General features: G+C 38.3%; 1 protein-coding gene across 1 annotated transcript in view; it reads left to right on the forward strand.

Moving 5' to 3' along the window:
* The first annotated feature begins 3,600 nt into the window (after positions 1-3,600).
* LOC117829666 (rho-related GTP-binding protein RhoN-like) overlaps positions 3,601-27,627 on the forward strand; it is a 41,832-nt gene continuing 17,805 nt past the window's right edge. The window contains exons 1-2 of the mRNA XM_034707276.1: positions 3,601-3,923; positions 5,668-5,755. Of these exons, the coding sequence (XP_034563167.1) occupies positions 3,816-3,923; positions 5,668-5,755 (196 nt within the window). The 5' untranslated portion in view covers positions 3,601-3,815. The remainder of the gene's footprint in view (positions 3,924-5,667; positions 5,756-27,627) is intronic.

Consider the following 27,627-nt stretch of genomic DNA (forward strand, 5'->3'; position numbering starts at 1 on the left):
AGAAAAAAACGGAGTAAACAATGCTCTGGATATAAGCCAGCTGAAAGCCTTCATACATAACACAAAAAACACGTCTTTGAGTCATTAAGACAGAAAATAGTTCAATACCTGCAAACAAAATAACCAATAAAGACATGATATACACTTTAAACAAACTTGAAGATACATAATGACATAAAACCTTCAAAATGTACTATAAGGTTGAAAATGTGCAATATGTACTAGTCCCACACATGATTTATTCTACCCAAAGTATAATAAATATCCTTTTATGAACTGCTGGATTAGATATTTGTAATAAGACCTTAATTAAACCTGATTAAACCCTGATATAACATTAAGATGTTAAGTACACTCATATAAATGATTTCCCTCGGATTTTTTAAGGGTTTCTATTTATAAAAGTTGATGTAAACCTTAAATCTTGAAAGGCTTTTATTTGAATACAAAATGTTAGAACTTCCGGTGCTTGTCTCCCTTTTTGCGTTGATGTTCACCAGCTGGAAAAGTGACCGATCCTTGTTGTTGGCCAAATGTGAGTCAGAAAGCTCTGGACAGATTCAAAACCCGGATATCGGACTTCTAGGGACAGAAGTGGGATTGATTGAGGGAACAGCTGGAGAATAGACACTTAGCCTAATTCATGCCTTTTCTATCAGTTATGCAAATATGGCAACCAATGTGATGTAGGTTTACCCTTATTCAATATGTAGCCTTACCCTTGTAACATTTGTGACATAAAGCCTATATTCTAAATAACTGTACCGAAAAAAGAGAGGAAAAAAATACTAATTTTTTTTTCTTTTTTATAAAATGTTTTTTACTGTATAACTGACTGTCTGTTTTTGTTCTGTTTTTTAATATTATTATTATTATTATTATTATTATTATTATTATTATTATTATTATTATTATTATTATTTTGTCTATTTGACTAACTGATCATTATCTTATCGTTTGTAACTATTCTGTGGCTGTTTTTTTCTGTATGTCAGTTGTCATGTGCTTTTGTGTTTCGTCATGAGTGTTGTTGTTCAATAAAAAAAAACATTGAAAGAAAAAAAGACTCAAATAAGTCTGATATATGGAGGAAAAATTAGATTCCAATTGTATCCTTGAGATCTCCACCAATGTATCTCATCACCTCGGAATAACAGCATGTTTCCTCATGGTACATTTTCTATTGATCTGCAAAACAAAACAATAGTCTGAGGAGGACCAATGTGCAACAAATTAAGATTTAATAATAAAAAAACAAATGGTACACACAAACTTACTAAACTGTCCAAGACACTGAATTCAAAAGAAAGCACTAGAAACACTGGGATGAGGAACACATGGAAGACTTACACACAGAACTCAAGAAAGACATACAATGATCCAACACAGAACAAAGAAACTAAATACACAGACTAATCAACACAGGTGTGGAACACAGGACACAGGTCAAACAAATCAGGTTTATCATAAAAGGAGGGAAACAGGAAGTAAAGCTTAACTGAGAACACAGGGAATCAAGAACTACAAACTAAAACAGAAACAAGAAAATACATCAAGAGACATGGATCACTAAACACTCAAGGGAGAAAAAGGATAACTAATACTGAATAAACACAGGAGGGAACCAAGGCAAGAAACACAGGGAAAAAGCTAAACTAAACATGAACTAATTTTAAAATAATTAAAGAAGATCTAACACAGAAGTATAATTTATGCAAGTCATTTATGGGGCTGTTACTGGAGTTTATCGTCTGTCAAATCTTTAAATCCTGTGTCACATTTATACTGTTGGTAACTGACCAAACACTCCCCTAGAAGACAGGTAATGAGATGCTTATCTATAAACACTTCTGAAATTGGGCACTTTGGAATATCACTGTGAATAGTGTTCACTTCACTCATCGAAAGTAATGCTCAGTTTGACCAGGAGATGGAGCCATAAGACTTGCAAGAAATGTTAGTTTCTGTCCAGTCTCTGACAACATGCTATTTGAATGTGAAAATGTAGATGGATGTATAATACGTTCTGTTACAATAGTTCAATGGTCACATGCCAGTCAATTCAGTAGGCTTACCTTAATTTAAATAAAACAATATTTTTTTGTCATGTAGCCTACATAATACAACATGCTATATGTTTCTTAAAGGTGCAGTTGGTAGGAATGGGGTAAATAAACAATTCTTTTTTTCTGCTGGTTTTGGAAAAAAAGTCATAATACCCATCAGTACTCATCAGTAATCAAAGTAATTCGAGACTATGGCCAAATCTCTGTGTTTTTCAATGCCTTTGTATCTAACAATGTTATTATTCCCCTTCATTCCCGTCATCACAGACCAATCAGAGTGCCGGACCTTACTAGGTTGTCCTGATTGGCTGGGAAGCCAGCACTACTTCCTCATAGAACAAGCACGAGAAGTAGGGGAAATCTGGTGGGGTGGGGTAGTGTTGACATTTGAAATCTCTCTCCAAACTGATGTTTATATCACGACTGCCAACATCAGCTTTAACAAACTGCAGGAGCTCATTGTAGCTTACGGTAAGCTACGGTAAACATTAATACTAGACCACTAATATTCGAAATAATAAAGCACTGAAAGTATACAGTTGTCTACATCTTTTGAAATGTTTATTGTATATAAATCTTGACACATGTCCTTGTTAAAGCTGCTGTTGGTAGTCACTGAGTAAACATCTGTACAGAGAGAGGGACTTCGAATGTCAACACTATCCCTCCCAACCAGATTTCCTCTTAGTCCCCCAAACACAGATCGGCGTGTGCAGTCATGATAGTGCCAGACTCATAACCAATCGGAGATCTTAGAAGGGGCCGCCCCTTAACCAATCAGGACAGAGGATTGGAGATTAGCTATGATTGGTCTGTCATAACAAGGGAAATAATAACATTGCTTGATACAAATGTATTGGAAAACGCAGAGATTTTGCAATAGTCTCAAATTACTCCACTTACCGAAGAGTACCGATGGGCATTATGACCTTTTCTCCAAACCCAGCAGAAAAAAAAAAAGTTTTTTGCACCATTGCTACCATCAGGAGCTTTTATTAGACGAAATTCATAGAATAAGAACGTCAGAAAACTAGATTCAATGTTAGCAAGATAGGATAAATAAGTGGTAGCTTAAAATAGATGAATAAATTAAAAAGGTAAAAGTACATGTTTTATATTACTCACCAGAGTCTATAATTTATCTACTTAGTAAAAGTGATCGAGTAATAATAATCATAATAATACATTTTATTTATAAAAGCGCTTTAAAAGTTTATCTTAGGCACTTTACAAGAAAATAAATTATAAAATAAGAAAAGCAAAGGAAAACAGTGCAAAGAAGCAAAACAAAACAATACACTTTGGCTGTAATTTGTTATGAGATTATAAGACAATACTTATTTTTCAATTATCGATGTTTTGGTAGTTTAACAGTACGCCAACGAACAACAGTACGTGAAGAAAAGTAGCCTTCAACCTATTGGCGATGGGACAACTTTGTATCGAGTTACAAATAGGCCATCAGTAATTGAGCTGTAAGCTTTTATTTTGAAAGACACCACAGGAAACCAGTAGACGCTCTATGACAGGTGTAGTCAGTGCGCCTCAGTTCACCGGTATGTCAGAGCAGCGCAGCACTGCTCAGAGCATGTAGCCAAAACTCCATCAGACTGTGTGGATAAAGTTTGTACCTGAAGTGATTTCTTCTTCTCTGGCAACATTTGAAGCTGCTCTCCGACTCACAACTAGTGTGGAGCTAAATGACAAGCAGACATCGACACGGAGACACTCAGAGATACTCGGAGCACGATGGAGAGCAATAAGGGATTACTTCGCTGTAAGATTGTGGTGGTCGGGGATGCGCAGTGTGGCAAGACGGCTCTTCTTCATGTTTTCGCTAAAGACTCGTACCCGGAGGTAAGAGACACTCATTCATTATGAAAAACACATGAAAGATGACTGCAGTGCGTGCTTGAAGTCCATGAAACCACACGGCTTGGAAAAAAAGATTCCACATTTGCTATAGTGAAACTCCAAACTATGTTTATATCATCCTAAAATATTCTAGTGACTGAAAACCAAACGATGTTTATTTATTATTTGGCTTAGTTTGATTCTGACACCATGGGCACTATAAAACACGAATGACGCCAAAACGTGACTTCTTTAAACAGGAGTTTGTTCATCATAGAAGTTGGCTCTATAATCTAACCCTAAAGTATTGTTTTTAAAGGCTTGTCTATATTAACAATCTCTATCACACAGTTGTCAAAGACATCTGTGGCAACAGATTAATATAGTGCGATGCGCAAAGACGCACGGTGTTGGAGCAGTCTGGTCTGTAAACACTGAACATCGCTGGCTGGACCAGCAACAACAGAGCCGAACTGCAAATAACCAAAACCTGTTTATCTTCCTTTTAGTTTCAGTGATGACAAACGTTGGATTTTAAACTTGCCAAATGAATTGTTTTCATTAGACCGACTAATACTAATTTGTTGTGACAAATCAAGATGAATCAGATCGGGTTGACAAGTTGATCTCAAGGATTGATGGCTTAAAATGAAAAAGTTCACGAGCTCAGAGCCGGCCCTTACCGACTTGGTGTCATATACGCAAGATTTAAACTGATGCCCCTTGTATTGTAACGAACTCACCTACAATCACATCACACATACACTTAATACCAACTGACATGAAGCTTATGTTTTACAGATTTCCTTTATTTTAAAATAAAAATGACCTCTAAAAGAACATTAATAAAATGGTAATAACACTGATATATAGCAGGAAAAAAAAATACAATTTCAAAATACACAATGCAATAGTAGTAGAATATATTCAGTCCATATACAACACAATCATTTTCACAGTGCAGACACTTTCAACAAAGCAACATCATGTATTAAGTGATGACTGAAAAGGCAGAAGCAAAATGCTTTTTGAACCCTAGCCTGCATTTTCTATCTAATTAAGCTTCCAAAGTGTAAAGAAAACAACAAAAACAAACAAGTAAATCATGAACACCCATAGACTTCAAAAACTGCTTTACAAACCATTAAAAAACAAAAAACAAAAGTGAATCACAAGCTTTTAAATGTATGCTGGCATCATTCCGCAATATAACCCCAAATTATATTGGATAAAACAATATTCTTTTTCCTATTATCTTCAAATTTTCTTCCTCACATTTTGATTGGATGCTCACAAGAGGATTTTCCTTTAATCAAATCAGCATGTTTATTATGTCTACATTTTCAACTGATGACATAAATAAAGATTGTTGCTATTCTATTGGAAATGACTAAAAGCAGTAGGCTATATGCTTCATGAAGCAAAACAGAAGAGAGTGAGTGAAGTATCCTCTTTGTTGGTTGAGTTAATTTTTAAATTAAACTCTTCAACTGTCGAGGATAATGAAATCAAAGCTTGTTGGCCTAAATTTCAGAAATTGGAAATGGGTCAAAGCTTCGAATTGGCCTCATCTACTTTCCACACGCACACACACACACAGTCTCAAGTGCCTCTGATGTCCATGAGTGAAATATGACTGAAATAATCATGTCTCCAGCATTACACTATCTTGGCTTGAATCAAATCGTACATCGTACAGATTCCTCTGAGCATCATCTAATTATAGCCACACGTGTCTTCATTTCAGAACTATGTTCCCACGGTGTTTGAGAACTACACAGCCAGCTTTGAGATCGACAAACAGAGGATCGAGCTCAACATGTGGGACACTTCAGGTAAGATGCAGGAGTGGTTTGGTTTGATTCCTAGTGTGAATAGATTATCATACCGATGTGATGAGTTGTTGAGAAACTCAAGCTCTCCAGATTGGCAAGCAGATGAATCCTCAGTGTTCAACAACATCCAGGCTCTGGGCCAAAAATGTTAGCAACCACAGCTAGAGTGTATCAGTGCAGTCTGTTAGGAGTACTATATGTTTGTTACTTATCTAATTCTGTTAAAGATGCACCACTTTTACACACACACACACACACACACACACACACACACACACACACACACACATATTGAGTGTACAGCCAGTCTTTGTACGACTCCAATCCTGTCATCACATTGACAACTGTGGTTTGTTGTGAGCAGCCACTTAAAAGTCATATCAGCTCTGTGAGAGGATAAACAACTTGTCAGTCAACGCTTGCCTCCTTACACTTTGTCAGTTGGATATCTGCGGTACACATAGCAATGCAGGAGCAACAGTGGTGAGAAAAGCGGGGATCACTGAAAGGGTTCCTAAAAACACAGTATTTGAATATTTGTGGTAGAGATAGACCAATAGGGTTTTTTCAGGCCTGATACCGATACCGATTATTAGTAGTCAAGGAGGCCGATAACCGATATTTGGAACCGATATTCATTTGCAGTAAAAGGGGAAATATTGGTGTCAAAATTTGGAATAATACAAACTCCAACACTTAACTTAGTTTAAATGCCTTTAAGCATATGTTTGTAAACAGATTTTCAGATTTTCAACATGTTAAAGGTTTTTTTTAATCTAAGACAATAGACATCTTTGTTTTGAAATTCTAACAAAAAGTGCAGGGAGCTCCCAGGCTCAGCAGCATGTCTTATAAAGTTAAATGCAAACTTAAACAAATAAATAGCTCCCTAATGTTTTCTATGGTAAATAAAGTTTTTAAATTCAATTTGTAAAAAAGGCAGATGCCGATATGCGTCAAAATGCTGAATATCGGCGCCGATAATCAGCCCGGCAGATAATCGGCCCGGCAGATAATCGGTCTGTCTGTAATTTGTGGTTGTGACGAAGTGGGGCCCAAAATGATATACCTTCATAGGGCCGATAATCTCAAGTGGTGCCCTTATGGCAACTTATAAACTTGTACACTGACCCTCTGGTGTGCAGGATTCAAATGATTTATCTCTCCAAAGAATCCATGTTTAAAAAAAGAAAAACACACAAACAAGCAAAAAAACAAAAAAACCCTTAACATAGACCAGTTTCACATGAAAAAAAGCTGTGTTTCTCTGATGCTCTACGATAGCCACATGATGGAGGGGCTGAGAACCGAGCTGCCATTAGCTTGTTTTTAAGTTTATCATTTTCTTTTTCAAGCAACCAAAATAGGTAATTAAAATAATTGAATAAAGCAGTTTCAGGTTAATAATAATAATAATAATAATAATAATAATAATAATAATAATAATAATAATAATAATAATTCCTAGGATTTATATAGCGCTTTTCTAAATACTCAAAGTTGCTTAAAATTCAGTGAATGAAGTACACATTTTTTGGCTAGGCTTTGGGTGCTGCCAGCTGAGCTGCTGTAAGCTTAGCTTTGCTACCTGACTAACATCCTTCTTCCGATTAAAAAGGCTGAGATTTAACTCATTAACTGAGAAAGTAGTTGGTAGTTTCACTGTCTGGTTGACTCAAACAAACCTCTGATAAACATGCGAATAGCAGGTAAACTTAACACTCATCATTTGGGTTAAACTGAACTGAAAATAAAGCAACAAATTGTCAAAGCTTTGTATTGAACAGCCGTTAAAATTCTGAGTGCGGTATGACTTGTCATGCATATATGGCTTTATTACTGTTATAAATTAGCACAATTACCATTCCATGCAATAAAAAACTATTCAAATTAGTAATTGATTTTATTTGTATACAAAAATTGCTGATGGGAGAATAAGTTGTTCACTCACAGAGGGGACAGGGCTTTAAGGACACTATTTAAAACTCTAAAGCTCACTCCAGTTGTTGAGGACTGATTATTTTCGGCTGGCAAACTTTGCACTCTGCATTTTGAATATAAGACTAGAGAGTTTGTAGAGCAGTCAGATTCTTTCAGTCTCTGCATATAAGCAAACTTTCTCCCTTTGTCAGCCTTTAGGCCCTTTTTGCATTTCATTTCCCCCTTACGTAACAACTCCCCAAAACTTGTTCTCACACAGCCACAGAGAGCAGCTTTAATGTGCAGCGTTCCATTAGCCTCCACCCATGCAGACAGAAAGACCAGCAAGACAAGCTGCAGATTAAGAGCTTGCAGCTGCAGAAGCTGGTGTTGCCTGATGGTTTGCCGTGGGTGAGGCCACTTCTCTAAGTTTAAACAACACCCTCTAAAATTGCTGGTTGTTTAACATACACCTTTTTTCCTCAATGAGCTGTTTGATGAATTACAATTACACTGAAGACATGCTTAAACAGTAATTACTCCACCAGCTAAAAGATCAATTCATGTTCTTGTGGGAAGCTTTCATGACTGTAATATGTCATATTAATGGCATTTGGCACACAATAGAGACTCAACATAGTGGACATAGCGCTTGCAGGTGTGACTGTCTGTAACTGAATGAATAAGATGTAAGGTATTTTCTCACCAAAGTTTGCCAAACCTCCTCTATGAATATAGAGGAACTCACTGAGTGTGAGTTTGTGAATGAAAAATGGGTATTACTCTTTAATAAGGAATACTTTAGAAGGGTTTATTGGAGAATAAACACCAGCTACAGGGTGTTTTACAACTAAGCAGCCTAAATACTGAAATTATTAATGGCTTTCCACTGATTTATGAAGCAATTATAATTAATTTACTAGTGTTTATATAACAATTTGGCTTAACTAAGAAAAGTATGCCAAATTGTACTGGATCTTGTACAGATAAAAATTAAGAAGGGAGCTTTATCATTTTGGATAATTCACTTTCTTGCTAAGAGTCACATTAAAAAATGATACCACTCTCATTTCTGTTAAATAAATGAAGTAACTTAGCTTAGCATCAAGCAGCTAGCCAACTTTGTCCAAAGGCGACAATGTCTACGCACCAGCTCACTCATTAAAAAATGATACCTGTTTTATTTATTATTTAGAACTTTGTCTTGTGAGAACAAGTGTGTGTTTAGAGCTAACTACACCAGGCCAAGAAATTAAAAGGAACTTTTTCTTGCCTTGTAAAATTGCTAAATGCCACAAAGGGCACTGCTCACGGTGGATTAAGATGAGATGAGATTTAATCTTATTTGGACTAAGAGCAAGGTCTAGAGCTGCTCTTTATGTAAAATGCCTTCAGATGATTGATTGATTTTGACATAAAATCCCCCATTTGCTTTTTCTTGTACAAACAACAGACAGGACACAGAAAAAAGAAACTTTAATTTATGTTCAGGCTGAAGACTTAAAATGTCGCAGCATGGCACACAGACGGGATGACAACTTGTAGACACTTCCACCAGTAAAGGTGCATTTTGGCCAAGAGTTCTGGGGTCTTTTAGCCCCCAGAACTACTTTCCCCGGAACTAAAAGGTTCCTGTGCCCCCATTGTTGTCTGCGTTTCGACCGCAGGCTGAAGTCCTGGGTGGATTGTGCAAATCAGGCCAGTGATGTATGGAGAATTTTTTTTTATATTAAATAATATTTTGAAATCTTAATAAAAAACTAAACTAGTATGCGTTCCCAGGAATTCCCTCTGTGTTTCAACAACTGTGTAAACTCCACAAACACTGTTACGTTCAACTGAAAGTCCCAGGACCTTTGAAAAGTACTACCCCCAAGCAGGGGCTACTAACTAAATTTAGACCCTGGTTCCTCCGGTCGAAACGCACGTAATTCAGGGGTAAAGTCAATAGTTCCGGGGTAAAGTTCCTGCGGTCGAAAAACGGCTTAAACAATATCTCAACCTAAGCAACAAATGAATGCGTATCCCAACGCTAATGAGCTTCAGTAATGTTAATATGGTTAGAAAATTCCTAGCTAGACACTTTTGTACATTGCTAGCTAGCAGCTAGGTCATCTTCTACAATACAGTTCCCTCATATTTGAATCCTGGACTAAACCAAAAAAACATTGCACAACAGAATCTTTGCACCTTAAGCAGTGAAGCTAAAGTTACTGGCAGCATTTCCTGCACTGGCATTTTTTAGCTGGCTGGTTTTCCGTCTCTACAGTCAGAGCTAAACTAACCAAAAAGCTCATGTCTGAAACATCACACTTACATATTTCTATATAGACAAGCAGCTAGAAATGCATTAAAACTTAAAATGTTTATAACTTTCATCGATATAGTAAGTGGCACTTTTCCACTACACAGTTCCAGCCCTACTCGACTCAACTCGACTCAACTCGACTCAACTCGACTCAACTCGACTCAACTCAACTTGGTTTGGGTACCTTTTCCACCAGCCCGAGTACCGTCTCATGGTGGGCGGGGTCGTCATAACACAGCTGCGCGAAAATGGAGCGCCACCTGCAAGCTAGTTCAGGCAAACAACTCGTGCTGCGCTCATTCATACTGACATGTCATTTTGAACGCAACACAAACACAAACGTCGCGTTCATGACCCTTCGGTGACGACATTCTCTGACCAATCAGTGCCCGGCAGTCCGTCGACGTCACCTTTTAGTATCGGCTCAGCTCGCTTGGAACCAGAGCAGAGCAGGTATGAAAAACTGGTATCTGACACGAGATGCCCCGCCAGTGGAAACGCAACACAAACCGAGTAGAGTCGAGTCAAGTCGAGTAGAGTAGGGCTGAGACGGGCCGGTGGAAAAGGGCCATAATTCACTAAAATTGAGTAAAGACTGTCACTGACTGCTTTGTTTAGCCTTTAGATGGGGTGATTGTGGTCATGTGGTGACTGTGATTCTGCCGGCTGTTGTTATGATACATTCTAATAATTATAAAATGTCACAATAAGCAGCAACTATTTAACCTTTATACTTCACCAGACTAGCTGTTTTCCCCTTCTTACCAGTCTGAGCAAAGCTAACTGACTGTAACTTCACGCTTTAATGTTTTCATATTGACAGACAAAAAGCAAGAAAAACAAGTGCAATTTTGCTAAAAATCTGAATATTTCTCTGAAAAAAAAGATTTTAAAACATGTAAATTATGGTAAGTAAAGCAAGTCTGACCTAGGCTTGCTCCCTCTAGCTCTCCATAAGGCTTAAAGAGGAGACAGGTGCGTTGCCTCGCAGCGTCCCTGCAAGCTATTCTGGGTCCTTCTCAGGAGACAGGTACATTGGCACTACATCAGTATTCCCACAAGTCCCACTGGTACCCGACTCCTCTAACTATAAGGACTGAGCGGGGGATTACAGTCAGTTGGCTATTATACAAGAATGGTTCCTACTGTAACAGTTGCTGCAATACCCTTGAGTTTTAAACTTCTGTTCATACATTTTCTTTTTTTTTTATGCCATCACCATTTTGTTTGAGTAAGTACATACTGCTGTTTTTTGGATTGTGAGTGTGTTTATTCTCAGGCATGTGCAGGCATGTGTAACAGACAGCCACAGAAATGTTTGTAGACATTTAGTTTGTGTGCGTATGTGATGGTGCATGGCATGTCAGTGTGTGCAGTTTGCATGACAGCAGATGAACATACCACTGGGTAGGAGGCTGTGACTAACACTCAGAGATCATGCAAGCGTAATGAAAAAATCTTGTCTTTCAACACTAAGTATTTTAACAGTTCTTTTATGAGTGAGATAAAGCACAATAACAAGCTAAAATCAGTGGAAATTTGAGGGATGATTCAATTACCGAGGATTTTGGATTTAAATTGCAGGCAGAGCAGTACCAGTTGAAGGTCAATTTCATTCTGCAAGTGACTTTTAACAAAACAGATTTGTTGTGCGTGGCTTAAGACCCCCAAAGGACATGTATACAGATGATAAAGGAGCACACTGTCATCACAGATTTTAAGATATAAGACCACAGCTCAAGTGTGGATAACAGATTAGAGGAGAAGGAGCTGAGTGTTGCTCCATCTCACAGAGAGGAGAGAGTATTAGGCGAGGTGCCAGAACAAGCCTCCAAGCTGCCCTCTCATTGTGCAGAAACAAACAGTGGATTTAATTAATCAGGCTCTCACTGTGTGACCAAACACTTGCCCCTTGTCTGCTTCATTCTTCATCTTGCTACACCACCCACTGCCTCACCAACCTTGCTTACTTGTTTTCACACTCTCTGCCTCATAGGTTAAACTGTTTTTCTCTTTTTTTTTTTCCCAGCCTGCCAAACTTAATTCCCCCCTCGGCCTTTTTCTGTTTACATCTCTGCTAGCCTTCATTTTCTTCCCAATCTCTCCGCCAATCTTAATCTCTTTCCTTTTCTGTCTTTCATGCCGTGTTGTGTGTGACACTGGCTTAAGATTAAGATCAGCGCGAGTTGAGCCAAGATTCAAAGTGCATTCCTGGTTTTGGAAACAGCAGTTGACAAACAAGCCTCACCCCAAGGTTCATTTAGACGCTGATCTGAAGCTGTTTCAATCACATCGTACGATCTTCCTCAGCAGATTAAGTTTTCAAAACTGACACAGAATTGCAGACATTCAAATGTCAAATTCAGAAAAAGTCTGTAAGGCTTTTATTTGAATTAAAGCTGGTGTTGGTGGTCAAATTTAGATACACTTTTTGTTATACTGGTTAAAATGATCTTCATGTCCTGATGGCAATCATTACATAATGTGTTCTTAAAAAAGAGCGAAAAAAGCTGCTATCTACAGCTGGAGTAAACCTGGGAAAACACCAACCAATCACCGTTTTTTGGGTGCCAAAATTTTAAACCAATCAAATCCTGTCCTGCCGTTCTGGCCGCCTCCTGCGCGTACATTTCCCCCGGCGTGTACTCCTCGTCCCCGTCTCCTGCCTCTGCTTCCCCTGACTCTATTTATGTCCCTCTCTCTCGAACCTCAGGCCTGTCCCCTCTGACTCGATGAGGTGCTTTGCTCAGGATCAGAATCTAAAAAGCTCTAACCACAGGGGCTCTGACAAGCAAAATAATTAATGACATTTAGTAAGTCCTACAGAAATTTACATTGTAGCGTCCCTCCGGACGTTGTAGGGATGACGAGACGATTCGTGAACACGTTGATTTTTAATAACCGGTTACTGTCAGCCGTAATCACTCCAACCAACAAAGCAACAATCAATGTTTGAATGAATGCAAAACTTCTCCTCTTGTCTCTCCTCTCTCCCACTCGCACACTCTACACCTCTCCTGATGCCTTCACTAACTGTCAACACTGTAGGAATTAAGAGCATCTACACTGAACACGTTCAACAAACAGTAGAGCTGTTACAGTATTATATATGTGTTATAACTTTTCTCTTGATATCGTGTCACCAGTACAACCGGATAATGCTAGCATGACAGTTGTGAGTACTAACAGCAGCCATGTGTGTTTGTGTTTTTAATTTTCACTATAATAATGTTTTGGAGAGGACCGGTTTTGAATGAATCATGATCATATGGTCATGAATCAGCGGCGCTCGTGCATGTGAGCATGTTTTGGAGGAGCTCCGAGGGGAGTGGGGGAGGGGTTAGACGGAGTCCTGAGGAAATGCTACATTCAAATTCATGCTAGTTTTCCGTGACTACCAACCCTAGCTTTAATCACAGTAAAGTTGGTAGATATTGCCATATAAGGTAACACGCTGAAGGTTGTACCCTGTATAAAACATGGATGTAGTCATAGTGACATCAACCAGTGGTTTCAGAGGAGGCATGATGAAAGCCAAAGATTGTGGTTGCTATATTCATTCATTCATAATACTGACTTTCAAACTACACAAGAAACTGGCAGAAAGTTGTGGCCGTACCTTGCTGCCTGAAAAATGATTACAACATGCCCACCTGTCAGACAAATCAGTCACAATCCTACTCATGCCTAATAATGCAGAACTCTGCGCCTTAACATAATCAAAATGGATGAGTCATAAAACAAACTGTTGTAGCAAAAAGTAAAGAAGTATAGAAACTGAAAACATTTGTGCATCAGGGGGTAAATATGTTTAATTTAAAAAAGGCATTTTAATGTGGGCAATAATGGGGCTTTGGAGTCAGCCTCAAGTTGACACTTGAAAAATGGAAGTGTTTTACACTCTTGAATTGGCTTCATATTTCAACTCTGAAAGTTGACACTTGGAAGCAGTATACTGCTTTAAAGGTCTTTGCTATTGCTAGAAGTTTACAGTTACCATGGTAAAAAAAAAAACAATTTTTATTGAAAGTAAAAAAAAAAACAAGAGCAACATTTTTTTTCTTTGGAGATGTAGTTTTTGGTTCGTGTTGGTCTAAAATTTGGGACCCAAAAGAGTCAAGCTTAACACAAAAACTGTAACTGTAACTGTGTGAGCCCGACATTGCAACAAGGTGTTAAATTGGAAAAGGGCAAAAGTAATCAGCCAGTGGGCCGTGGGACAAAAGTGTTCTTTCCACCTCATGCATTGTTAATTAAATATATTTCTTAGTAAGAAGTCAGCAGATTTCAACTCTTTGTACCTTTCTTAAGGTTTATACTGTTTTCATCAGTGCGAAACAGCTAGTCTAACTCGTTGTCCCAAAATATCCTCCAAAGAACAGGCCAGGTGTTGTAGTTGGCAGGAATTTTAATGAGAGAAAGAGTTAGACTAGCTGTTTCGCACTGATGAAAACAGTATAGTAAAACGGCAATTCCCAAGGTGTTGAACGAAAGCAGGATGGAACTAGATTGTGTGATCCTCTGGAAATGTGCTCAAAATGGCTACCATGCTGATCAGTAGAGAAAACTCAAACTGAACTCACCAAAATAAAAGCATTGACAACCAAAACGTTTTATGTTACATAACAAGGTCCTTTAAAGGTCCCTAAATATAACAAGCTAATCGGCAAATGCTAAAATTACTAAACCCCCTTTTAATGGACGTGGAGCCATCTAGTTTGGCCAAAGTTGCCCTGCTGATACCTTAATATTTAAGTGAGCCTCTGCCAAGGTCTTATAATCAGTGCGAGAATTCCGTTTTGTTTCACCTCATCATTTAGTCTGACAGAGAGCGCTTGTTAGCCAGTTCTTTTTGGAATGTTGCCATAAACTCTTAATTGCAAGAGACATATTCCACCTTCTGTTGTCCTTTTCATTCCACACCAAAACTGTTGCACATGTTGCAACATAAAAATTTGAGCATAAGCCGAAATTGATTATTTTTTAGCTTTTCTGGTGTGCAGTTGTATTTAGTTGGCCGATGCAGAGTGCTCTTTTTCTTTCTGGCCCATTCCCCCGTTTTCTGGTTTTTAAAATCATAATAAAATTCACCACTGTTCATATTTGTGCAGACAAAACGTCTCGAGAGCTAGCAGAAGATAAACTTTCTCAAGCTGATTAAATACAAACGCTGATATAAAAGTTTTTTACACTGAAAAAATAAACTGGAAAATAATATCTATTTAATATCAAAAGCCATTTGGGAAAGACTTAAAAATGAACAAATCCTTTCTGCTCATAACAAATGACTAAAGTAATAATTCAACTTTTCTCCTGTAAGAGGCAGCTGCTGTATTTTAATGTGCACTGGACCTTGTGGAGTCATTAAAAGCCAATTGTAAGCTCAAATCACCATAAAACCAAAAACTAATTAGTCTCAAATTGCAGGCATTGTTGATTATGATGACACAGCAGTTGTGTAGCAAAGAATGTTTGCTCTCTGATGGCTCAAATAACAAGACAAAAAACTTAAAATCTGATCCCAACAGACTTTATGTGCTTTAACAAAGTTTTAGTGCCTTGAATTGCCGTTCTCTGCACTTTTTCCTCTTCCTCTCTTTAATTTTATTCATTGTTTTTTATATCCACTCTGGCTGCCTCACCATGTCTCTTCTTCTTTTAAGTTCCAACAAGTCAAGGTCATGAGCCTCCCTGTACAGGGGCACTGCCCTCTCAGCACTCTTGCACTTTATTAGCTTACCTTGCGTTTTCTTTGTCCGTCTCTCGATCTGTCTTCATGTCTTTTCTGAACTCCTCTCTCAGTCTTTTTTCTCATTTCCACTGGAAATTTGGTGCTGCCTTTACCCTTAACTCAGAATGTCCCGGCAGGTCAGATACTACAAGTGACTCACTCGAATCTGTTTTTATTTACAAGAAAACTCAATTGGTGCTGACTCTGACTGATCTGCCGACCATTCTGCACTGAGCAGACAATGATAAATATGTTTTCAGCTGTGATTTAAAAGAAGATTCTGATGCAGCTTGCCTGAGATCCTCAGGCAGATCGTTTCACAGTCGTGGGCCTGCACAGCAAACACTCGGTCACCCTTAGATTTTAACTTTGTGACTTTTAAGCCTATCAATTGGGAAGCATTGAGTCAAAAATCATGGTCAGGTTTCAGAATTTATTGGCAAACAAGGGATATTTTGAAGTGACCAATTTTCCAGTTGTTTAAACGGAAATGTAAATTCCAACTAGCCTACTAGTATTAAGGTAAGAAAAAACTCAGAAAAAAAAAAGTCAAAATTGAGCACAGTTTGGCTAAACATGGGCCACAGTGACTGTGGGTAAACAATGTCATAGTTGTTTGTGGCTAACGGTTGGCTGTCGTTAGCAGTACTAGCATCACAAGCTTTCAACCCTCCTTTGCCTTTATCCTCCACATGCCTGTGCTGGTTACACATTGCTCTGGTCTAGTGGTTGTACACCAGTTTAACCAGATCCAACCTCTTCATTTTATCTCCGTTTTCTAGATCAAAATACCTCCAAACTCTGCCAGGCTACAAGATACCATCTTTCACCTGTGCCTGTTATTATCTGGGTAGTAGAGCATTAAAGCAGTATTACAGTAAGCATTCACAGAAGCTGCAGCCCTGACCGGCGGTGGTTGGCTACAGCTTTGACCCAAAATATGACCTGCATTTAGGGCCTACAATATAAAAATACTAATTAATAGTTTGAGCGACTAGAAAATTGCGTGCTGACTAACATTGGGACATTATTTAATTGTTTAGTCCACTAAAAGCACACATCCCTACCTACAGCCTGGAAAACAGCAGTGTGACATCATCATAGCATTAGAGATTCTGAACCCGCCTGGACATTTTGTAGGTGTGTGATATTTTCATTTATATTTCATGTCCTCCTCGGTAATGACTGTCCTCCCTGACATTGGTCAAATAAGAACTTCTCTGACTTGAGACCAAAGAAACTCATTGCTCACAAGAAGCATCTGCTCAATAATAAACCAATTTGCCAATGTAAGACGTAAAAGGTCATAAATTAGATTAATACATAGACTCCAAGGGTGACCTTTACATTCTTAATGACTCATTTCATGGTAATTATAAATATGCCCTAAAATCACTTTTTTTTCAAGAATCCAAGGTAATTATATATCATGTATTAATATCAAACTTGCCATTAATACAGCCTGTGTCCTCTTTCACCTTCTTACTTTATGTGTGTGTATGTGAATGACTTGTCAAGCATGATAGTTTAGAGTTAGAGGTCTTTTGGTACAAGAACATGGCATAATGAAAGGAAGAAGTTTATTCAGATGTGATGAAGGGAGATGTTGTAAGAGTTGATATTTTTTTGGATGATTTTTTGGATGGATGGATGACATGAGCGAGACATCCAACTTTTTTACTTTGCTTTTATTTATTGTGGCTTTTTCTTGTACTATCTATTGTTTTTTTTTTAATATCCACTCTTTTAAATTATTTGTTTTATTGTTTGTTTTTCTAAGCTTGACTTGACTTGACTTGACATGTACAGTAGGCAGGCACACAGTAACTTGATAAGTTTAATTTATGTGAAACTGTTGCTCTAAACATGAAGGGCCTTTTCTTTAACCCAGCACAAAACACGGTGGTGCACAGTTCAAGTGTCATTGCCATTATTCCTGACGCAGTCTTCATTTCAACATAGTCAACAAACTTGTGCCCACGTTAGCACCCACGTAATCGCTCATGGGTTTGTTTGTCTTTAGATGAGATGTGGTTGGGCACCAGAGACAAACTTTTTCTTGGTTTAAAGTATTAAGTATTTGGAACAAATTGTTCCTGCTATTTAGAGGCCATATTGCTGTCTTCATAATTAAAATAAAGCTAGAAAACAACATCCAGACATGTCACAGAGGGGGACTTATAGCATCTTATTTTGACGTGTTTGGTTTGGCGACCAAGATGCCATCCTAAGTGACTTGGGAATGAGTACTTTCTGTATGTTTCTCTTTAGATCTGACATGTAACTGTTTTTTCATCATGATGCACAAATACATATAAAAGTGTCTGAAATAGAGCATTGAAGTCATCTTGCCTGGATTCATGAAGAACAAGTGTGACAGTCGCTGCTGAAAAATGCATTTCTTTTGAACTCTGAGTTCATTTCTCTCTGTAGCTCTGACAACAAAGATCAGTAGTTGCTGCCTGCAGCAGTCTCCTACTGAAAAACACAAACCTGAAAAATATGCTGGTTTCACAGCTTAGCATATGAAAGTGTGAGGTAAGCGTTAGTGAAAGAACTGGCTCGACCTGCACAGTCGCACCTTAAAACAAGGAGCAGCAAAGGAAAGGATTTAAGTTTGCAGTCTTGAACTCTGTCCCTCAGGCAGCTTCCTGCTCAGAAGAATGTCAACTCTGATATTTTCTTGAGGGCAAGACAAGTCAATAACAACACCTTTGTTTTAACTCAACATCACAGGTGCTCTCTCTGTTACATGCTGTGCAGACTTAGCAAACATTATAAGCTCTTTAAAGATCAAATTGGACCCATCTATCTATCTAGAATTGTGCATACAAGATTCAGAAATCAGATATGCCTCCAATGTTGCCTAAAGTGTTGAATCAGATATCGGCCAGTGTGCTCCCATACTATCATTTCTAACCATGATAGAATCATCCTCTTTAGGGATGCACGGTATATAACAGTATGATAAAATATAGTCTGGTAATGTGAATTTTGTATTATTATATAGATATGAAAAATGTATTGATAAAATGCAAAGCAGCAGTAGATGCAGCTAGCATAAGCAAAAATAAAATGGCGAGTGCTGATTCAACAGGAATTTGAGAACAACAAAAAATTTACAAGCGACAACTCAAAAGCTAAAGCAGCGTCACTCTATGGCCTCTTTTTCGAGGTAGAAGCCCAATGATTTCAGCTAATGGCATATTTGGAACAATAGTTGAGGGCGCTCCAAACTGAGCCACTGATTACGTTGGCTCAGGTATCTGAATTAAAATAATGTGAAAGTAATCCTACTGAATCATAAGGTACCCTTGGATGCTTTTGCTCTATTTTTCTCAGTTATGTTCAACCTTCAAGTCACTTGTGTACAAAAAGTTCCTTGCCAAACATACTCCAAGCCAGAAGATGCCAACCAAGTACCAGAGCACTCTCACTCTGGTACTTGGTTGGCATAAGGTATAAAAAAAATGCAAATGACAGCTTTCAGAATCAGTATTTTAAAGGTAAAAATGGTACCAAAACATCTCTCCATCCTTTCATCCATCTAACTCAGACAGAGTCTGTGGCTGAGATTGCCTCAACAATCCATCATTCATTCATGAGCAGCTTTTACGACCCCAATTACATGTTGGCTGCTTGAAAGCACTATCCAGATGTGCTCTGAGCGAGTATCTGTGTGAGTGGCACCTGGCTCCATGACAGAAACGAACAGAGAAAATAGCTTGATGTGTTGAATCGTTTCAGAGGCTTTTTGGAGAGAAGTACAGATAGCGGGGGGATCGGGTTTCGAGTCCAAGCGTTGATGCTTTTTTTCTAGTAAACATTGGTTGGTTTGTGTATGTTTAAGTAAGCTTGCAAGTAAGTGCTCCGACAGAATTTAGAATTTGGGGAATACATGTACAGACACTGTAGGATAAAGTGTCAGAGTAGAGCGCAGGCTTCTAAGCGCTCAGAGTCATGTGCCAGAGAAAGAATGCTGATTTTAGATTTGATGAGTGTCAGTAGGGTTTCATGCAGCGAGCCTGTGCCCCAGTCATCCTGGTCTGAATCTCTTCTGCTCAACCAGCCCATGAGACAACCAAGGGTACATTGATAATCAATAGCCTGGATGTGTCCACATTCACTCTCCCAGGGGGACTACTGGTTCGTCTCTTGGATACTGGTGAATGTGTAACCGAGAAGTCTGTCGAAGAGAGACAGAAAGTCTGAGTGAACATAGTGAGCACAGTAACACTAACATCCTACAAAAATAGATGGCTGCATACAGCATCTCATATTTGTGTTAATTGTGAGGTGGCACCCTGAAGTGGCCATATCAGGAACGAGGAAAGCAGTTTTTAAGTCCATATCGACAATGTAACATGGCTCTTATCAGTGTTTTTTTTTAAATGTGTACTGATATTGTATAATTTCCCTGTGGAATTAAGTTCATATAATCTAAAATGTGAGTCTCGCATGTTAACCTAAGTTGACAAAGCTGAATACATTTGCATATCATATATGAGTACATATCCATGCAGACTGACATCCATCTGACCAGTTGCACCTGTATACTCAGCTCGTAGGTGTTAGCTCAGACCCAAAGTAATTTGGTGACATTTTCAATTCATTCAGCACTTTAAAGTTAAATGTGTTATTCAAAGGCTCGGTGGTGTTGTTATTTTCCACCACAGCAACAGTGTACAGCAGGAAGACGCTGAGGGGACTCAACTATGGAGCGCCATATGCGACAAAATAGCACGGCATTAAAATACACGTACATTTTCAACCTTTATCGCATCATAATCAATGCATTCACACTGGCAGCTCTCCTTTAGAATGTAAAATAAATGACAAAGGGTAATTACCACTTTCCAGAGTCCAAACTGACTCATTAACTTGCTTCAAACTTAAATACTCTTTATTTACTTTTATAAATGATGAAGAAAAGCAGCAAATTTATGTTTCCTGGAACCAGCAAACCATTGTCAGTTTTGCCTAAAGATGATGATTACTATAAATTATAGATTGAGATTAACCCACTATTCTTAATCCTCTATTTAATGATTCAAAGTGTCATAACCCCAAAAAAATCCCAATTTACATTTTTCTTAAATTTCATTATTAACTCTATTGCTAACCATTTAAATCAAGATTTAGAGCATTGGTGTTCTTTAATTTTCACAGATCATGGTTCAATGAGGATAACTCAGTCGTTTTTTTTTTGTTTTTGTTTTTTATAAAAATTAATGTTAAAACCTTTTTTTATGTACATTGGAAAGTGATTGGGGTGAAATATGTAACACAGTTGCAAAGAAACATTTAGTATTTGACATTTCTGACCCCTTTTAGCCTCCACTTTGACTGCAGGGTCAAATTGACTTACGATCAGTATGTGATATGAACATGCAGGGCGGGCTGCAAATGTGTGAAATTAACCATTTTCATTTTATAAGTTGTTCACGCTAATTAAGCCAAGCAGAAGAAGTTTCATAGCGAAAAAAAACTTTTAACATTTTTAAAAATGGGTCAATTTGACCTGCAACATAACAGGAGGGTTAAGTCAAAGTTGATCTATATTAACTTTTGTAGGGTTTTAGACTTTAGTTACCACCTTAACTCAAACTTATTATTGGCTTTGCAAATGGCACAAATGGTAATAGCTAATCAATTGTTGCGACTTGTGTCAAACCACACTCTAAAACTTTGGTGCTATTTTCAATCATGTCAATATGTTGCTGAAATCCTGTTTTTGCGTCTATAGCTCATTGCAGAAATCTGAATATTGGTATTGGCCTTTAATTTATGACATATATTCCTGTCTTGACTTCTGCAATACAGTTTCACTTACCTTCATCTAAATGCTCTGGCACGACCACTCCTTGTTCAGAATACAGCAGCTACGCATTTAACAAGGAGTGGTCCTACATCGCTCATCACTCCCATTATAGACTCCATACACCGGCTGCCAGTAAAGTTAAGAATTGATTTCAAGATTCTCCTAATCACTTATAAGGCACTTCAGTGCTTGGCTCCTGCTTATATTTCTGAATTACTAAACCCTCATTCCGTTAAGCAGCCACTTAGGTCATCAAATCGAAACGTGATGGCGATACTGTGTGCCAAACTAAAACCCCAAAGGCAACTGCAGTTTCACTGAGGTAGCACCTACGGACTATCAAACAGTTTCCAACCTTTCATTACATCAGCTAAGTCTAATGTTTCAACTCATTCATGGAACTTCTTCTTAAGTAGGGTTTGCTTAACGTCAAGGGGTTTGTTGGTGTTTTTTTGCTGTATGCCTTTACGTTAATTTGTTGATCTTTTTATCAATTTGGTAAATGTACTTTTTAAGCCGAGTGTTGGTATTTTCCTTTGTTGTTTGTTTCATGTTGTTTGGATCTCCAACTAGCAACTGATCCCTTGCCAAATTGGTGAACATTTGATTGTACATCAAATTCAATAAATTAAAACATTTCAAATTGGACAACTAAGGCAAGAGTTCTGAATTGTTGTTAGGCCATGGAGATCCAAAAAGGATGAGATGTGTGCCATGTTTCAGGTGGCGAGTTGAATTCACAGCCCTAAGTTGTTGCATTATGTGACTCTAAAAAGTTTGTACATTTTAAAGGGCATTCTACTTCCACACAGGAACACACATGCTTGGCACTCAAGGGGTCTAACCATCCACCCAAGACCCTCTCTTTTCCTTACACATAATGCATGACGACACTATGAGCACTCTATCACAGGGGTTCCCAAACTTTTTAGCCCGCGACCCCCAAAATATTGGTGCCAAAGACTCACAACCCCCACTGTCCCTCAAAGTGATTTAATGTGGCTTCAGTTAGCTGGTCTGCAGAAAATTATCCTACCTGTATGAGCATGTGGCTGTGTTTCCTGTGCCGTTATGAATTAACCTGCTGCTACTGATGCTTTTGATAATTAATGTTTACTAAACCTAAAATTAGGAGTCATCAGGCAAAAAAGAAAGGCAGAAAACATATTACATTTTATATTTTCAAGGTTTTATTTCAGGTTAAGCTACTATTTTTGTTGATATTTGTTATTATAATCGGTAAAATGTGCTATTTTTAAATAATTAAAAAAAGAAAAAGATTCTGGAAGACATCTCACGACCCCCCATTTCTGTCTCGCGACCCCCCAGGGGGTCCCGACCCACACTTTGGGAACCCCTGCTCTATCAAACCCACAACACCTTCACCAGTACTTACAGGGCAGGGGTTTCTACTGCATAGAACTGTGATGTATTTTTTGCTGTGGTCATCCTGAAACAGTCTATGTTTCAGCCTGATCACTTCTCTCAAACTTTTAGTATTTATGGGCAACTCTCAACAACTGGATTCATATTTGGTGAAGGGGTTTTTGTCGGATGTCCTAATTTTTCAGTTACTTTGAACAGCTGTTTAACGGACTAACAGGATATCAAAAAATAACAAATAACATATTTGCTAGCACATATAGCTAATGTTAGCATTTATCTACTCCCTTGCTAAGATTACCATTTGATAGTATTCCATAATACGATGAGTAAAGTGAGTATTACTAGCTAACAGTAATGTTAGCTGAAATGTGGCTAAATGCTGATTTTAGCTGTTGTCTAGTGGCATCTGACCAGTTGTCAAGTCTGTTGCTTTACTTTGAAATATGACCTGATACTACCCTGGGTTTCACTATCCATCGTTTTTAGTTGCTTATGAGAATGAAGGAATGCCTGAACCACAGTAGTTAGAAGTTTTAACAGAGTGTAAATATCCTAGGAAAATGGCTGCCACGAAACTCTGCTTGAATGATGTGCACAGCCTAAAAAAAATACACATTTTCTTCCACTTCACAACTTTCATGGGTTATGTATTCCCTACAACACTGTGGAGGCAGCAGAAAAAGCATCCAGATGGATCTGGTTAAAAAGGGGAGAGCAGTGGGGGCAGTAGAATGCCTCTTGGACACAGGCCGTGGGTCAGCCTCGGTCGGGTCGCCTGGAGGAGGATGTCTGTTGCAAGACTTGAAACACCCAGTGATTCCAGGAAACAACACTGAGGATGTGTCCAAGGTTGTGCATCAAAATATGTTTCTGAAACTACATTTTGGGCTGAATGTATGAACATAAGGCTGCTTAGACAGCGTTTAAATCACAGCAAGGGGCTGGGAGGTTTAATGTGAAAGGGGAGAAGCCCAGATGTCACTTTGTCATTAAGATGAAGGATACTTGAAGGATTACTGCTGATCTCAGGCAAAACTCTGCTTACTGCAAGTGTTCCCCGTCTGTGCCTACTAAACTAGAAACACATTTTCAATCACCAAGATTTTTTTAACTTAAATTTGGTATTCTGTTACTGGTCATTGGATCTAAATGAATCAATCTCAATAATAAGTCAGACATTGGAAATTAGATTAGTTACAGCTTTGTGAACTTAAATTTGATAAGACTCATTGCTTCACACTCAACACATTTTTTGAAGCTTGAACAAGAATATAACAACCTAAATATTCAGAACAAAGACCTTACCAGAAGTCTCAAAAACCCTACAAAGCATCTGAGCACATGTGTGGTAATCGGTTGTTATATTATTGACAAGCATATTGTGCAAAAGCTCCACCATCAGTCATTCCTGCATGCTGCTTCTTACACTATTCTTTGTGTTTAAGCAGAGAAGCACACATGACAACAAGAGCAAGATACTCCACAAATCCATGACTTATATGGCTTTACTTAAAAAATGCTTAGTCACTTGTGTTCTGTGAGCATAGAGCTTTATATTCAGTGTACAGATACTTCCAGTAAGTTAATCCTCCCCCTATGAAACCTGAATACAGAACATTGTTGAAGTGGTTTAATGGACGGGAGACCAATCGATGAGGTGTGATTATCTCCTGTATCATATCATGATTTTATTTTAGGGTTTTACTTTGACCTACATAATGTCTCTCGTGTAAAAGCAAATTAAGTTAAACTAGCAGCCAAACTTTGAAAAGTGGACTTATTGATACACATTTTGCCTTACTAATTTTACCCAGGTGAAAATTAACTTTTCAACTGTGGAAAAAGCACAACGTTTATTAAATGTGGAGTTTTCTTACTTCAAAAGCGATATTCCAATGAGTTTGCATTTCCATGAAGTTTATTCAGACATAGTATAAGAAAAGTTAAATTAAAAAAATGAATTCAAAATCAAAGCTACTAACACATTTCCCATAGTGCAACTGTGCAGTGATATTTTTTTGAAAAGTTGGCGTAATCTTCTTCCATCATACCATGCAGGCTCTAAGGTAGGTATAAATCAGCCTTAAGTGTATTGCCAGCAGCAGATCAGTTTGAAACTGTTATTCAGAAACCAGCTTGTGAAGCTAGACTAACCAGCACAGTAGCTAGGCTATCAACTGCTGCTGACAGGAAATTTGGACCCAAATATAGTTGGTGTAATTGTAAGCTAGAATTGTAAGTGTAGAAGATTCTCACTGCTGTTTTGTGGACGCAACACTTCTGTGTTCCTCCGCCTGCAGTTTAGGACTTTCTTAAAGCTAGCTAAGTGATGTGGTTTCGTTGACCCTGTCTGTAGCGTTTGATAGCCTAGCTTCTGTGCTGGTTCTCAGGTAGGGGCCAAGCTGGCTGGCATACACTTACTATTGATGAGTACTAGGGATGACCACAATTAATCGATTATCGATTAATTGATTGTTAAGAAATTACTCGAAACACACATTTCTGTTATCAATTTTCCGTCACGTGGAACAAACATCATGTGCTCTCATATTACACTCATCTATCAGGGAGGTGTTTTAAGTTTAAAGCATGTTTCGTTGTGAATCAGCTGTTAAAGGTGTTGCGCACAGCGGAGACGCTCAGCTGGCGGCTGCGGCTGTGCGTCAGGTCTCCACGTGCGCTTTTTAAAAGAGGATCAATACAAAACTGCTGCCAACAACAACACAGACACGAAGGTTGACAACTTTAAACAGGATATTTCCCACCTTTGGATACGAAGGCAACAGACAGGTGGGAAATTCTGGTACGCTACGTTTACAGAGCAGCAACATCAGAGCCGTCTGGGCTTTTCTCCAGCGGGACTGTTGATGACCCGGTTGCGCTCCTGGCTGACACCTGACCGAATACACATGTTTATTTTTCTCAATAAGAACGAATAGACAGAAAACTGGACACTGTGAGTCTGAAGTACTTTTCTGTTAGTATTATGAGCCTTCACTTTATAAGACTATGTCCGAGTAGAATATTTCTATGAGCCTGATCGTTGATATTCTGCGTGTCAAACATGTACCAGTATTCAATCCTGTGAGTTAGATGCATTTTGTTGCTGTAGAAAATATTATTTAGGGGGAAAACAACGTATTTGGCCTTGTTTTTGACGTAAGAATAATAATGTTTTTTTTTATCAATTAATCGATAATTGATCGTTAATATGTCCAAAAATCGATCACGGAAAATACTTAAAATGTACATCCCTAATGAGTACCTCATACAACTCCATTAAAAACAACAAGTATGCCTGTGAGGAATTAATTTGTAGAAGTATAAAAAGATTTACACACCTTAACCAGTTTCAGTGTAAACAAAAGGAAGTCAAAATCTGATGTTTTTCTACCTCAGTGGGGAACTGGTTTCAATCACACGGCAAACAAATATGTTTATTTCACGTAGCACATCTTTACGGTTAAAATCGCACTGAAGTCAACAGTGATTCTGTCAAGGGAGAGTGACAGAACAGCTCAATTTCTGCTCAGCAGGATGTCTCTAAGTGTTTCCACAGATAAACTGAGTGGTTATCTAAGCTGATTGTGTGTCTGTCATGTAGACACTGTTACACTGTGAAAATCACTGAAAGATACAAGCTGATTTCCCTTCTGTTATTTACAAGAAAGTCATATTGTTCCCATGTTTCACACAGCATCGGCATGTAGTGGAAGGTGATAGAAAGAAATTCAGCCCTGAATGAAAACCTAAAAACTGACGATTTTTAGGAAGAATATCTCCCGATGTGTTTGTGTTATTTCTGAAACAGCCAGAGCGGTGAGAAGTGAAAGGTATGACACAGTCTGATCGTCTGTTATCAGTCACTCTACAGCTTTGAGCTTGACTATCAAAAGGCATTTCCAAAAATAACTGCATGCTTCATTATGAGTTTTACAGGTTGATACAAAATGAGAAAAGAGAGAAATCTCTGGCATGTTAAGAAAACTACTAATAAGATTGACTATATTTAACATAAAGGAGATGATACCTCCATCCTCATTTATAATTAAGAAACCAACCTATTGGGGCTCATTGAAGGTTACTGATAATGGAACTTTATTTCTTAAACAGCCTTTGCTCCTCTAATCCAAACTTGCATTAAGTCTGAAGGACAACAAAACTGAACAGGAGGAACTTGACCGACACTTTTTTATCTTTGACAGATTTAGGAGCGACCTATCAGGCTGTCATTAAAACACCACATTTATTTTATTATGGCAGAATGGTTGTTCATCACTGCAGTAGAGCTCAGACAGTGTATTTTTGTGACCTTCCTTAAGCACCTTCAGGTAGTTTTTCAATTGATGTGTCCTTGTGCAGGAAACCATGGCGATTCAGAGCGTTTTATGTCAGAGTTGGAGCTGCTAAATGTTGAGCAGCAATTTGTCATATTGCAACCATTTTTGCCAAAAAAAGAAATGAGTAGAGACATCGGGGAGATGGACTGTACAGCGGATGTGCAGCGATTCTGGAAATACGATGCTACCAAATGGATCAATCAATGCTTTAGGAACCATGTACAGAGACTCCAGTCCTCCAAGCAGGTAGCCCAGGTTAAAATCCAACCCTGACCCGGGACTTCCACCAGATCCGTCGACACCAAGCGGCAACCTCCGGTCTCAAACTATGAATCTCATGCGGAAGTGTTATAAACTGCAGTTCAT

The sequence above is a fragment of the Notolabrus celidotus genome, chromosome 18 (genome assembly GCF_009762535.1).
Source record: "Notolabrus celidotus isolate fNotCel1 chromosome 18, fNotCel1.pri, whole genome shotgun sequence".
NCBI lineage: Eukaryota > Metazoa > Chordata > Actinopteri > Labriformes > Labridae > Notolabrus > Notolabrus celidotus.